Raw genomic sequence first — 14,929 nt, 5'->3', positions numbered from 1 at the left:
ACTGTACGTTTGTGTTATAATATACACACATGAAAGCTTTATATTTAACATTCTAGATCACAAGACTAGTTTTCTGTTATCCTGATACTATCACCCGTAGTCGATACAATCATCTAATTTCTCCGACCACGCAATAAAGTACTGTACACTTCAGCTGTGGAGCCAAAAAGCCTAAAAATGGACCAAACAAAACCACTGACACTCCTGCTGCCATCTAGTGTTCATATGCAGCCAAAGAGCCTACAGCCAAGAGAATGGATATTATGTGTAGGTAAAGGCATTGTATTTGATACAGTTTTTACTTGCTCTTTGTTTTCTATTTTTCCCCACTTTGAATCATAGTGTTCTACGTTTTCTATGATTATGGAAGCACGATGGAAAGAAACCCAAAGAATTCAATAAACATGGTTAATCAGGATTTGTCTTTATTTTCATATACAAAAAGATGAATGTTTTCTCATCTAGTTTATATTTCTAAGCATTTCAATGCACAGATAAAGTTACCATTCATACTTATTTAGTGAAACCAACCAAGCACACACACACACACACAGTTCACATAACAGGGAAGGTCACTCAAGTCAAACATCTGTTCACACTATGAGAAATAAACATTATGCCGACTGCAAGTCAAAAAAAAAAAAGAAGAAAATAAAAAGAATTTGCTTTCACAGGATTCACACATGAAAAGGAAGAAACCCTTTACATTTATCAAGTAAATATATATACAATAATTGATCATTTTGTCTTTTTTTTTTTTTTTTTCTTTTTTTTGTTGAAGATGAGACTGACTCCGTTAGAGTTACTGAACAAGGTACGGCATGAGGTAACAGGTTTTTTTCGGTTCAGAAGAGCTGGGTGTAAGACAGCATTTGGAGGAAAACACTGATCACGGCAGATTTGCAAACGTGACCGTTGCTTCTCTGGCACAATTCGTGAAAGCACCTGGGCCACGTTCAGAGTGCGCACAAAAGTTCAACCCACTGCATCTGCATCTGCATCCCTCCCCACCCCCTCCCATCAAGAGACTTAGACCATCAGAGCAGGATTCCAGGTGTGATGAGATGTACCATGTTGATCTGCAGAAGATAACTTCTTAATCACAGCTGAGTTTATTGACATAAAACTATGATATTCAAATGACTATTGCTGTATAGTAAATATTGCTGGATCGTTGGACATGCCGCTGTTTACATGAATCCTGGCGGTGGTGTGGCATCAGTCAGTCATGTGGATCCAAACACAATGATGGTTTCCAAACATTAAAAACATTTTTCGGCATCGATGCGATTATTTTTCCTTTACCAAAACTGCACGTCAGTAAGAGCTACAGATCACTGTTAAAATCACTATCTTTCCACACCACTAATCAAAGCACAACAGATGAGCCCGTGTGTAGTCCAATGTGGCTAAACTATCACTAAACAGGTCAGAACATCACATCAGCAGGTTAATATTGAGGCAATACTGTTCAAACAAGTGGCCAACCACAGAAGCTGCCTGCACCAAACGTAACAAATGGGTTTTTCTCGTTTGTTCTCAGCGAAACACGCACAGAAATTTTCTATCGTCAGCACCACCCTCACAGTTTCTAATCCAGAGGAGTCAATACCATTATTCAATAACATCAGTAACACTTCTTCAAAAATAAATGGAAAAAGAAAAAGAAATCTCAGGGCTAGTTATCAAAATAACTTAAATATGTAGGTGGGAAGCTGAGAAATCTCTTTCATTAACTGTGAAATAAGAACAGCAATGCCCTGATTTTGTGTTGAAAGAAGAAGAAAAAACTAAAAAAAACAAAAAACAAATCAGTGTTCGGCTTATGTGTGTACACGCATATTTACAAGAATCTGCCTGTCTTCTTTTAGGTTTTTAGAGCATCAACACTGTAAAACTGGTCGGGCTCCATTAAAAAGAAAAATAACGAAAAAAAAAAAAAGAAAAAAAATTCCACAGACGCCCCAACCAGTAATAAAAATTTTCCAACTACTAAAACACAATAAAATTTATAACACAACTTGATATACATGTAGAAAAAAGCCTGAGGTACTTGTCAGAATATCTGAGGTCAGTCTGGAGGAGTAAGCAGCTGAGGGCTTACCCAGTCAAAAAGAAAGGAAACACAAAAACAGACATTAGCCTCACATAATATCATGGATAGTTATCACATGTTAGTGTTATATTAACAAAGAATACATGTACATCTACAAATCCTTGAGTATCCTGGAATAGTCACAGCAGCATTACGGACATTCAATGTATGGTATTCATGTTAGGGTACAACTATGGCATTGCATTTGAGACAAAGGCAACCATTTGAGCTCTCCTTGCATGACATACAGTGACTGAGGTATCTGGGGACCGGTGTCTGACTGAGTCTACTAACCAGACTGGAAATAGAAAAAAAAACAAAAACAAACAGACATGTTGCTTGCTCAAGTATGGCCCATACAAGGATAAACCCCCAAATTACCAGTCCAAGGTTCTTACTTTAGAAATACGCTCTCTATCCGTCTCACACCATTTAATCTTCAAACTTTCACACTTGCACTCACACACACGCATACGCACAGCTGAAATTAAGAATGTGTAACATTGCAACACCAGACAGCATCCGCCAATGCCCCTGGCACCGGCGAAGGAGTAACTCTGAATTTCAAGAATTAAAAAAAAAAAAAAAAAGAAAAAAGAAAGAAAAAAAAAAAAGTCCAGGAATATGTCCATGATAGCTAGCTGGATAGCTTGGCTCTTAACTTAGAGAAATGTTCCAAAGAAGCCTGCTGGATACCTGAGAGGTAGTTCTGAGGACAAGACACTTGTCCCAAATCTTCAAAGAGTCCAAAACGTTCGATACAACTGCTCAGCTCTCATCTAGCTCCCTCCCTTACAATAAAACAGCTGTGCTTCAAAACTCCTTTTACTCATTCTGAGGAATTCACAGGTTTAAAATAAGGGAGCATACTCCGAGTCTAAAAATTGAGAAGCTTCAACCCCTGAGGAAGATGAGTATATTTTGTCTAACAGTCTCAAAAGGGGTCCTCCGAGGTGTGCAGCACGTCGTCTGAGGTTTGGAGCAAAAAGGTTCATTTCGTTTGGCCGCAGACGTTCATGACCACAATGGGAAAACACGACAAAGACGAGAACTCATGAGGTAATAAAAAGAGACTAAAGGTGAAATAAATGCATGAGGTGACAACGTTTAAGATTTGATGCACGGGTGTTACCAGATGTGCCCACCGCATAGCTTATTACTACTTCCACTACAGCAGATGGATGGTGTTAGTAAGATCTGACTTCGGACACAGAAAAACATTAAAAACAGAAAAAATACCAGTATCGGGATAAAATAGCAGCTGCATTTAAGTTGCTAGTTTGTTTGTTTTGTTTTTTTTCATGTTGTTAAATATTCACGGAGATCCGCTGAGTTTGGGTTTGAAAAACAAAAAGTCAGGAGCTCTGGGGAAGGATGGCGCCACCCGTTCAGGTGCTGGACTCTTTGGGAGGTAGGTCCTCGTTGATGAGAGACGTCACAATGGAGACGGGGCTGTCTGAGGTAGTGCTGCCTATCGTTCGGGCGATCTGACAGATGCGCTCCTCGACGCAGCCGGCCGACAGTCGTGCCTCTGCGTCGTGGTCCCAGCATTCCTCGATGGTCTCGCTCATCTGGCTCAGACCCTACAGTCATAGACAAGTTATAGGAGGGCACTGATTTTTCTTTCATCATTTACTCCAAATTCTGGACATTACTGGCAAAACTCAACACAACCTTCACATATTCAGAGAACTGTAACCTGAAATAATCAACACGTATTTGCTGGGAAAAAAGGATGCAGAACATCCTGGTATTGCCATTGAAATTGCAGTAGCCATTCTTCCACGATTACTCACAGGATGTTTGAGCCAGCAGTCCTTGATGACTGGACGCATCTTCTTGTGCACAACCACATCCTGCAGATCCTCCAGGGAAGGATGCTGACCTATTTCATCCTCGAACGGCAGCATGTACTCGCCAACTGTACCAGAGGCAAGCCGACAGAGTGGAAAGTGTTAGGCGGAAAAAAAACACAACAGATGAGTGCTGATTTTAAGAGTTTGGCGAAAAAACATAAAAACTGTACGAGATAAAACAACTAATTGTATCCGCATTTCAACTTTGCTTCGAATTAGATTACTTTGCAGAAAAAAAAAAACTAAGGACAAAACTAAACCTTTGTTTATTAGGCCGGCCTGAAGCAGTGACCTTTCACCTGCGGGTGAAGCGGCATTCTTGCACTGTTTGACTTACCGTCTGTCTCTGAGCAGCGGGACACCAGCTCCCACAGCACCAAGCCCACAGCATACATGTCTATCCTCAGGAAGGAGTCTCGCTGAAAGTTAATGGCTCCCTCCAGCACCTCTGGAGCCATATAACGCCTCGTACCAACCTACAATGGATTCAAGATTACAGAAGACTTCAGTTGGTGAAACTACCGTCAAACCTGCATGAAAATAAGTCGAAACTAGAGCCCATCGTCAGCAACTATTCTGTGGTTTTGTCTTTCTGAAACAAGCTTGTTACCTTACTTTCAACAAATATCCATACGTTTAGAGCAGCAGCACCTAATGGGAGGTTCTTCCTACCTGGCCATGAGTATCTCCGGGAGGCTTTCCAGGTTCAAATCGTACAGCGAGTCCAAAGTCTCCGATGATTGCAGTCAAATCATCTCGTATCATCACATTCTTACTCTTGAAGTCCCTGGGAAATTAATTCCACAGTAGTCATTAAAATCCCTTTTATAATGGAGGAGTTGAGCCACATCAGTCTCACAAAACCAGAGGAGGGCAATGCCTGATCTAAAGGCTCAAAAAAACAAAGAGGATTTTCATAACGGGGTTAAGTACCGACAGTACCGCAGACTGCTGATCCAAGCTAAATCAATCTGCGCAAATTATTGGTGCTTGAGAATGCATTTGAATAGAAAGTACAGTGCATTAGATAAACAGCAAGGTTACAGGGAAAGTTATAGCCCGATTTGGCCATTTGACAGGATCCCTGTCCCAGTATACATGCAAAGGGAGAGGAATGAAGTTATTGACTAAAGTATGTCCAACAGGGAAAATATGTGTGAGAAAACCTTCAAGACAATCTGCTGCTTCTAACTTTGTCTGTGAGAGATCATCATACCTGGAAGTGCAGCTGAATTCACTGCAGATGTTGCCTTTAAGTTAACTGGATGGCGTTTTAGTCACATGATGCAGTGGTTATAACATCAAGGTTTTATTGAAGCAGCGCGGCAGCCTGAAAATGCTTTAAGTGGCAGCGAGGTGACGAAGTTGGCTGATTTCCAACAGAAAATTCTGACAAATAGAGTGAATGAGGGCAGCTATATTGGAAATTCAGGCATACTGATTTTACAAGATCAAAAACTTTAGAGCATGTGTGGAGCATATCTTTGCAGACCCCACCCCCCACACACACAATACTCTTAGCCAACATCAAAGTGACTTTCTATTTTTGGAGATGGGCACCTCAGCCTCACATCTAGCACACACTGTTCCCCCTACTGCACTGTGCACCACACCGCCACGCTGCACACAAACACCCTCCTCTGAGTTATTGTCATGCAACCTCACCACACAAACTCTACCGAGGCAACACAGTTGTCACAACTCCATTTAAAAAACAAAAACTGGTTGTGCGTCTACATCGCTTTGAAAAGCTCAAACTGCAGTTTTTGATGGTTGTACTTCGTAGAAATACATCTTTCACTACATCCTGACTCTTATAGTAGTTTTGTTATTACATGGACACTAAAATACCAAAGAAAGTGGGGTACCGCTAGGTATCAGTAGATATGTTTTTGAAACAGAAACAGGTATTGGTTCATATCTTTTGAGTGGTATCAGCAGTTTGGAAAGTTTGGACATTCCTGGGACACTTTTTGCTTTTCTTACCTGTGTGCAATGGTGGGTTTAGAGCCCTCTCCCTTGTAGCTGGGAATGTCTTCATGGAGGTAGGCCAAACCACGGGACATGGTCTCTGCTATGTGACACAGCTCAGTCCAGGTCACAGTGTTACCCTTCAGGTGGTCTGTCAATGAGCCCTGCTCACACACAAACACACAAAAGGTTAAAGAACGAGGATTAACAACTGCGCAAGAATTTTTAATCCATTTCTAATAAGCTCTGCTGCTTTTCAGCATCCAAGAAAAATCTGCCAACCGCAGCCTCAACCTCACATCCGAACAGTCACTGGATCCACAAAGGAACAGAAATGGGTTATACTACAATGTGCAAGTTATATAGTGTAACCAGGAAGATTTGCTAAATTCATACGACAACATACCGAACAAACAGAATTTCTTAAATTCAATAAAAAATTGAAATCACTGACAGCAAGGAAACAACTGTAACTAAAAACATTCGTGTTACCGGCAACAATAAACAGAAAAAGCCTTCAGGTCATGAAAGGACCATAATGCCATATTAGCTGTAACAAGTATCGGTAAATCCCCCGAGTAATAAACAGCATCGTACATAGGAAACACAATATTCACTTGTAGTATTCAACATCAAATACATACAGAATCATTTTTACAAGATATGCTTGGAAAATTAAACACAGCTGTATGAGTCCAAGACACATTATCCTTTATCTAAAAGCGGTGAGTCTTGTTTTGACGGTAAATGGTGAGAGTGCATGTATACAGTAAATGGGTAGATGCGCCCTCACCCTCTCGTGAAACTCTGTGATAAGCCACAGCTCTGATTCCAGGTTGGTTCCATGCTTCTCTGCAGCAATGTAACGCAAGATGTTTTCATGTCTCATCCCCGGGGTCATGAATATATCCCGCTCATTTTGCCACGACTGCTTATCCTGTGAACACAAACCAAAGATTTATGTTCAAGCCTTGGTGATATAAATGGGGTCATTCCTTACATGTCACGGTAAGAGTGAGGTAAATCCCCAGAAGTGTTAATTAGCAACATTATAGGTTCTTTAAACCGTGATGGATTTTTTTCAGCTTATGAAAATTTGGACATTAGTTAATCAAAACAGCCAACAACAAGACAAAGTCCTAGGAATATATATTACTGACATACCTGAACAGGGAAAATCTTTACAGCGACGTATTCGCTCATTAGTTGGGCCTTCCATACACAACCGAATCGCCCCCTAGCTTTGACTTCCAGCAGCTGCAGAGGTTTCAGACCCACCAAAGGGGATGGAGGAACTGGTCCTGGATCCTAAATAAGCACAAACAAAAAAAGAAAACTTCTCAGTCCACTGCTAAATCCATCAAACAGATTACGTTCTTATTAGCCGCTGTTTAAAAGTAAAAAAGGTGAAAAGCACTTTAGTAAATCAGACAACACACTCTCCTCAGTATAATCAGATTAGATGAAAGTAAGAGTTGACAATGGCCTGCCTCACCTCGCTCAGGTCCACGTGGCCGTAGGGAGGCTTCCGGTGGCGGTACATCCACAAGGCCAGAACAAGGGCCAGGGACAGCACGCAGAGTGGCAGCAGCGAGTACACCAGCACATTAAGCAGGGATGGCACTCGGGGTGGAGGCCGGATTTTCACTGTCGAGGAGGAACAGAATAATTGCAGTGTGTCAGCTTTATGACTTGGCGGGCTACAAGCAGCATTGCAAGTGTCCCTCACACACTGCGAGTTCTGAATTTAAATAAGACGGTATTTTATTGAGATTCTCCAGCCTTGATCCGTAGAAGACATATGAGTCATCGCAGTGAGGCTGAAAACACACAGTAAGTAAGCTTTAAAAACATTGGGTTTTTGTCACGTCCTGGTTCACTGATAATCAGTGCTGGACTATGCACAAAGTGATACTCTGTGATGCAACATTTCCCATGAGTCAAATATCGTCAGTGCACTTTTACATAAAGCAAACAGCTAATTGCAAAATCTACCAAATTCAATAGCACTTATTCAAATATGCACACAATGTAAATACAACAGTTTGTTCGTTTGCAGGACAACAATGCTAGGACAACATGGTCCATGTGGAGGACCTTTAAAAAAGAAGAAAAGAAGCCTTTTGTACAGATCAGGCCTAACAAGAAAGAAAAAAAAAAAAGAAGCAAAGAATAGGCTATGCATAAGGGATCACAACAGTATTATAATCAGGATTTTTATCTACACTTAAACAACCCAGATCCACAATCACTAATAAACTGGGCTGACTCATATGCTCCAAGTCCTCTAATCGTATTTGAATGATTTGTTTTTTAAACTTTAAAATAATAATCAACCTAATTCATTATGCATAAACATTAATTATCATTTGTTATTCTTAGACAAGGACATTCAATCTATAGGTGAGTCACAGCGCTCTTCTAAAGTTACCAGCACTGACACGGGGACTGAGCAGAGGGATCATATGATGCTTAGAAAAGTTACAACTAACTACCAGAGTTAGAAAAAAAAAAAAAAAAAAAAAAACAAGCATCCCGATACAGTCGTATGGAGTCACTTCAAAATTTGCAAAAAAAAGTCAAAATATGATAAAACTAAGGGGAGTTTTTTCAAATGACCTGAACGACTGAAACAGCTCAGCCAACATGCAAACACTGCATGCATTCTAACAAAGTATAGCCTCACCAACTGAGAGGCTTTTGGGGATATTTCTCACCAAAGATTCTAAGGCCCAAAAATGATGTTCGGGACTTCCATTCAAATCAGAGGAGGGACAAAAATAAATAAATAAATCTACATCCTTCTTGCACTGTATGCAGGGTGCATTTTCCACCCACCTCGGTTGCCATTGCCAATCATGTCAGGAAGGTGGGTGAACCGCTCATTGCAGTAGTTACCCTCGCAGCAGCAGAAGAACACCTGAGGGTTTTCCTCCATGGAGACGCACTCTTGCCTAAAACAGCAAATGACATACTTGTGTAATTTTCCAATGACAAAATGAAAACACCAGACCAAAGAAGAGCTTTAAAAATAAACACTTTTTTTTTTTTTGCATTTAATGATCTGGAATCGAACTTGAAAACCCAAGTAGATGTGTGCCTGGCTTTTGCTGTACTATATCACCTTTGCTTGAACTCTCTGAGGACAAAGTAATACGAGCTCAATTTATTGTCTAAGCTATTTAACTGATGTGTCACTTGGCTTTGGTTACAGGTAGGGGTGTCAATGTACGGGCAAACAAACTCTTCTTTTTACTGGCATCATTATGTCATACAATCATACAAGAAATACAAAACACAACAGAAGAATATAAGGGTGGAAAGAGTGGAACCATACAAACAGAATAGATTTGATCTTATTACTCCTTATTCCTTCCTTACAGTTGCACATAGGCGATATTTTAAAATTCTTATCCCAACTTACAGAATCCCAAGTGGCCAGGTGCCACCATCAGACTGTGGGCGCCGAGTTGCTCTCTGCACTGTTGATGCAGGCCGTTTGCAAGAACAATAAATAAGGCGCTACAAATCTAGCATCTTTTGGAAAAGACTAAACATTTGCCAACCATCCTTATATCTACTGGATATTATCTGTTACTCCCTTACTCCTATTCAATCAAATACCTTTAAGTTTTTAACCACTGATCAGACAACATAAGTAATCCAAATACGCATGCCTGAATATATTCTTGGCTTTGGAAGTTTGCTTTGGTTGTGCCTTATAGGTGAAAAAAAAGATGTCCTCGTTAACCCACCACCTTTTCTTTTTGGTAATTTACACATACCAGACTTAATCAGATCAGCCCCTCATCAGCGCGTGCTTACACATATCAAGCCAGCATAACAAAATCAGCTGGGAATCAACAACATCGTTGGTTAGAGTGACCTGTTCCACGGGACCGGCTTGCCCTTTCACACGTTCCTCTCTGCGACTATCGCCCTCGCCAGCTCAGAAGCTTATCAGCAAAAGATCAACTTTGACCACCCACGACACCTCCGTACTTTCACACATGACATCAATGCGGAACAAAGTCGCATCAGTCCCAGCTTGGAAGGTATATGTGAAAAGGCCTAAACACAAGCAAGTCTAATGAGTCTCAGCAGAAATGTGTATGGAAGGCTTGCCAATTATCTAACGAGTGCTGAGGCTCATGTTGAGGTTAAAAATCTTACAATACCGTAATCAAAAACAATATGTACAGCCATACAGTACATTAGACACGCCTGTGTTATGTGACAGTTTTGGAACAGATTTGCCCCTTAAAGATTCCAGAAGTATGAGGTGACATCTTTAACTTGTTTGTGTTGATTAATCAATACACCAAACCGTAAAGACAGCCAATTTCCAGAGCTGAAGAAAGAGAATAAAGGCCCATTCTCACATTATAGAGGTAACAAGCAAACACTGATCGATGTTTCACCATCAAATCTTTCATCTATATCATGACATCACGAGAGGAAAAATAAGATGTGTTACACCACATGAGTGTTCTGATGAAGACATGTATGCTGCCCTTGCTACCAGTCTCTCTGAGTGAGAGCCAGGTACCTTAAATATAAATCTAAATGCACTGTGACCCGACCTGTCATAGCAGTTGAAGTCGTCCAGCCAGCAGCCTTTCTTCACCAGCTTGATGGTCCCTGAGGAGTTGAGCCAGGAGGCATAACAGTGCAGTCGCTTGTCCTTCTCCCCCTCGCAGCGCTCAAAGCCACTCTGGTTGGTCCTCTCCGTACGCCAGTTATCATTGTAGTACACACACTCCCGGGTCTCGGCTTCGCCAAGACTGTACCCTGATATGGACAGAAGGTCTCGGTCAGCTCAAATTGTAATGAATTGAAACCCAACAGCGGAAGCACAGACATATGGCACAGGAGCTGCTCTGTGCCATGAAAAAAACATTTTGAAGCAGAGACTCTCATCACTCTGGCACGTAGCCAGCTTTGGGAGCTCTCTGTAGTGAAATGGGAGTTCCTCTGGGCTAAGAAATTGTTGCTGAATACTGTCTCAGCATAATCCCATTGACTGAAAGGCCTTTTCACAGAGAAAAAAAGCAAAATGGAAAGGAGAAATGACAGAATTTAATTACTTACAAAACAATGATCTGCCTGCTGTGGCATAGAAGCACGACATACACACATACTGGCTGCTATTTATATTGATATGGGTTCCTTCTTCACTCACATCTGTAAAAACAGATAAGGCTGTTTTCTTCAAGGGGTCTTTAAAGGAAATACTTCCTCCAACAAAGCTGAAATGTAACAATAGCCGTCAGTCTAAGGTTTTTTTTTTTTTGCCCTCATTGGCTTTGGACATACACTACACACACAGAGAAGACAAAAGCAGATAACATGTTGTACATGTCGTTCGAAACATATCTTGGGCTTATATATGCTTCATCTTTGTTCGGAGAAAAAATAGTGCCTGCCTCTTTAAATCCCTGCCTATAGGAACCTGCCCATCCCCCCAGCATTACCCCCACTAACCCATTACACATACACACACACTAAGCTACACAAACACTCACACGTTCACACATTTAGCTGTCCAGCAACACACAATGGACTTCATTATGTCATACAGGGATGCATGAAATGACCAAACATCATGGTCATTAGAAAGGATGGACGACAGAAGCGTAGTATGGATTAAACACACACCGACACACACTCCTACAGCAGGGGTGTTCAATGCTCCATTGAGCCGAGATGGCATTTCTGATATTTGTGGTCACATGATCCGCGAGGACTTTTACTACAAGACCATTCCCCCCCAACCCCCTGAGCCTTTACACCACAACAACATGAATTCTGGTGAAGAAGCTTACTGAGCCCTCCATGCCCTAATCTATAAACCATAAAGGCATTAGCTGCAGCGCTATTTGACACACAAGAGACAGCTGTGCCGTGATGAAAATTTCATTACATTTCGACGACAAACTAACGTGGATATTGTTTTGAAAATGTTCGCCCAGGCTTATGAGAGAATGTTCGGGTTGGGGGAAGAAGTGTATCGGGGTCTGTGGAAGCATTATACTTCTCATTTGACTTTCAAACGGCCACAAAAAACTCGCCAAACAAAAGAAAAACAACCCTCCTGCTGAATTTCACGTGGTGCCAAGATTTTGGAAACCGAGCCGCTTGTAACAGTAACCTCAATTCGAAACGAGGAACCTCACTTTTCAGCTGCTGTCTCTTCTAATCTAACGCCGTGGATTTAGGAAAATCCTCCCCGACGAAGTCAGGTTTTCTCTACGGTTATTTTACCAGGCTTTTGCGACCACGAACGAGAGTGCAGAGCTGAGGTGTAGCCTATAAGGTTTCAGGATGTTGATGCAGCTGCTGCCTTCTATTCCTGCCACTGTTGAGGGAAGGCGAGGAGAGCAACAGTTTTAAATTTGGATACACATTTTAACACACCCACGGATAACACTTCACTGTTAGGCTACATTGAAATGGGAGGAAAAGGTGTAGAAAACGGCCAACTAATTGTCAAGAGAGAAATTAGTGACTGTGGCTACCGAACAGGGGGCAAAAAGGGGATTATGGCTGGGAGATTTAAATCCCGGCTGAACGACGGTATCGACTGCCAGCAAAGTTTAAACTACTAGCAAACGTGAGCTCGTGCACGGGTCTAATATCAATCACACACACACATTCACGAAATACAAATGTGTCGACAAAACTGTTGCGAATTCGGAAAGAGCACAAGCTGCTTACCTGCACATAAAGTTCCCAGAAGAAGTGAACAAGTCAGCCATGAAAAAGACATGTTCCGTTTTGAATACAGGACAGAGATTCCCCCCTCGTTCCCTCGCGAACATTAAAACTCAGGTTGGCCAAAACATCAGTCCGGGATCAAAACGACCACAGGCCTCCGGTCCCTCCAGCAGCCTAACCACCACCACCACCACCTCCGCCTCCTCCACCACAACGCGTGTCAATAGCCGCGACGCTGCAACAATGTTGCACGAAAAGATACGAGCGATTAATTGACTGCCAGGCTGTTAGTCCGATCAAAGGTGCAGCATTTAGCATCGGAAGTGGATCCAAAAACCGAATGCGAAGCCGTTAAAACATCCAAGTTGAAAGCTCAACGCTCTTTTTTTTAAGGTTATTCACTTGAACAGTAGCACCGCTGCGTCGGGAGGTCGGTCGGGGTTTACATGCATGTTACTGATCTGTGTCCAAAATGGCTTCTAAATGGGGAATGGGCTGCAAACAGGGAAACCCGGATGTGTAAACACAAAGAGGGGAATTCAGGCAGCCAAAGAGTGACCTTAACGCGACACCGCGGATACACGCCTGAAATGACTTTATTTAATACCCTGTCGATAATTATCACAATTTCACACACACAACGAAAGTAATATAAGTGCCTCGGAGAAATGTGTGTTTCCCACGCCGGTATTTGTGCGGGTTTCAAGCGATGTAGGGCTTGCACCTTCCATAGTAAACGCTGGGATTTTACTCTACTTTTCGATTCATTTAGCCGTTGGTTTATATTAGCCTATACTTTTAGTTAATTAATATTTAATCTATCTGTTACAGTAGACGGGAAAGCAATATACTCCCCCTCATTTAAAAACTAACACATAGCTAGTGCAGATTAAATTATAGCCTATTTTAACTCCGAAAAAAGAGCTAAAATGTAATATACGTAGCCTGCAGCCTACATTGTACCACCACAAAAAGGAGTGCTGTTTCCAAAATATAAATCTTTTAGGCTTACAGAATCTTAACTGTCAGTGTGACAAATATTTCTGGCATCCCCACAAGTAGTAGAATTTGATAAATTCTTTTTTATTATATATATATATATATATTTTTTTTTTATCTCTGATCTTTTATGCATAAGTGGTAGAGCTATAAATAGTTGCCCTAGTTTGGAGTAACATGATACAATAAATGCTATTTGAAATGCATTCATTCCAAGTTCTTATTTCACCTCCACATATTGTTAAATATTAAATGTATCCCACACCAAACAACTCAAATAGAACCACTTCGTGGTGCACATTGCATCACTGGGGATTTTAATGTTGTCACAAAACAAGTGTGTGCCAATAGTGTACCCCAGTTTCCAAAAAATCAGTTTAAAACTATGTATTTTCCAATAATACCTAATCATTGCATGATGTTACGTGTTAATGTGGTGATGTGCGTTGAGTCATAGAATTGGTTACTTGCTAATCAAGTCTCCCAGCCAACTGACAATCAGTTTTAGAAATATTTCTTTCAAAAGATGAAAGATTAAAGTTACTTTCCTCTGACTAATTGGATATGGACTCTTTTAGTAACACTCCATTAAGCAAGAGATGCTCACCAGCATTAGATAAAGTAATCAAGGTGAATTCGTGCGGTCGCCAATTATGATAAATATCTCGTTATGTAGCTTTCCTCCAAGCAGTTTATTTTCTAAAATGAGGTCTTTTGTGCAAAATGATAAATTCCATCATCACAAAGAGTCAAGGACAACATTGTTAACATATAGTTGAGCTTTGCTCACAGGTGCCTCTCTCCTTTTTCTCTTTGACATCCAGACTAATGGCATGTTGGTGACACTCAGACAATTCATGCAGCAAATGGCCTAGGAATAGGGTTAGCCATAGGTAATCGCCCTTAAACTAGTGCCATTGAGTGTAACTCAAGACAAAGCATTTCCTCATTAAGCTATCATGTATTGACCCTGTAACTCAATAGAGGCCATGAGCGAAACCTTGTAAAGATAGATGTTCAGTTGTCATGACAGTTGGAAGAGAAAGCACACGACTGCTCATTAAAGGTCCAACAGCCACAACCAGGGTGTGACATTTCCAGAAGAACAAGGGTATTGGAGGTATGATGTAGTGGCACACATAAAGCATTAAATATAGGTCCGACTAGTGTCGCAGAAGCCCGTCAAACGAAACTTACACCGCTCTGATGCCACATGTGCTGCACTGTGCTTGGAATGAACACATATTGGCTGTTTTTGTGCATTGTGGTGTAAGAAAAAAAAAAAAAGATT

The 14,929-nt window shown here is 41.2% G+C and overlaps 1 protein-coding gene across 1 annotated transcript; it reads right to left on the bottom strand.

The window, feature by feature from the left end:
- Positions 1–411: 411 nt before the first annotated feature.
- LOC142398780 (activin receptor type-2B-like) lies at positions 412–12,866 on the bottom strand. Its single transcript, XM_075482948.1, has 11 exons — positions 12,640–12,866; positions 10,506–10,713; positions 8,761–8,876; positions 7,418–7,569; positions 7,087–7,230; positions 6,716–6,859; positions 5,938–6,086; positions 4,624–4,738; positions 4,289–4,427; positions 3,892–4,016; positions 412–3,678 (listed from the first exon to the last, which is right to left on the bottom strand). The coding sequence occupies exons 1-11, from the start codon at positions 12,689–12,691 to the stop codon at positions 3,484–3,486; spliced, it is 1,539 nt and encodes a 512-aa protein (XP_075339063.1). The 5' UTR covers positions 12,692–12,866; the 3' UTR covers positions 412–3,483.
- Between the last annotated feature and the right edge of the window lie 2,063 nt (positions 12,867–14,929).

This window comes from Odontesthes bonariensis, chromosome 14 (genome assembly GCF_027942865.1).
Source record: "Odontesthes bonariensis isolate fOdoBon6 chromosome 14, fOdoBon6.hap1, whole genome shotgun sequence".
Taxonomy (NCBI): Eukaryota; Metazoa; Chordata; class Actinopteri; order Atheriniformes; family Atherinopsidae; genus Odontesthes; species Odontesthes bonariensis.
The sequence above is the reverse complement of the archived record's forward strand: the minus strand, read 5'-3'. Positions and strand labels throughout refer to the sequence as shown.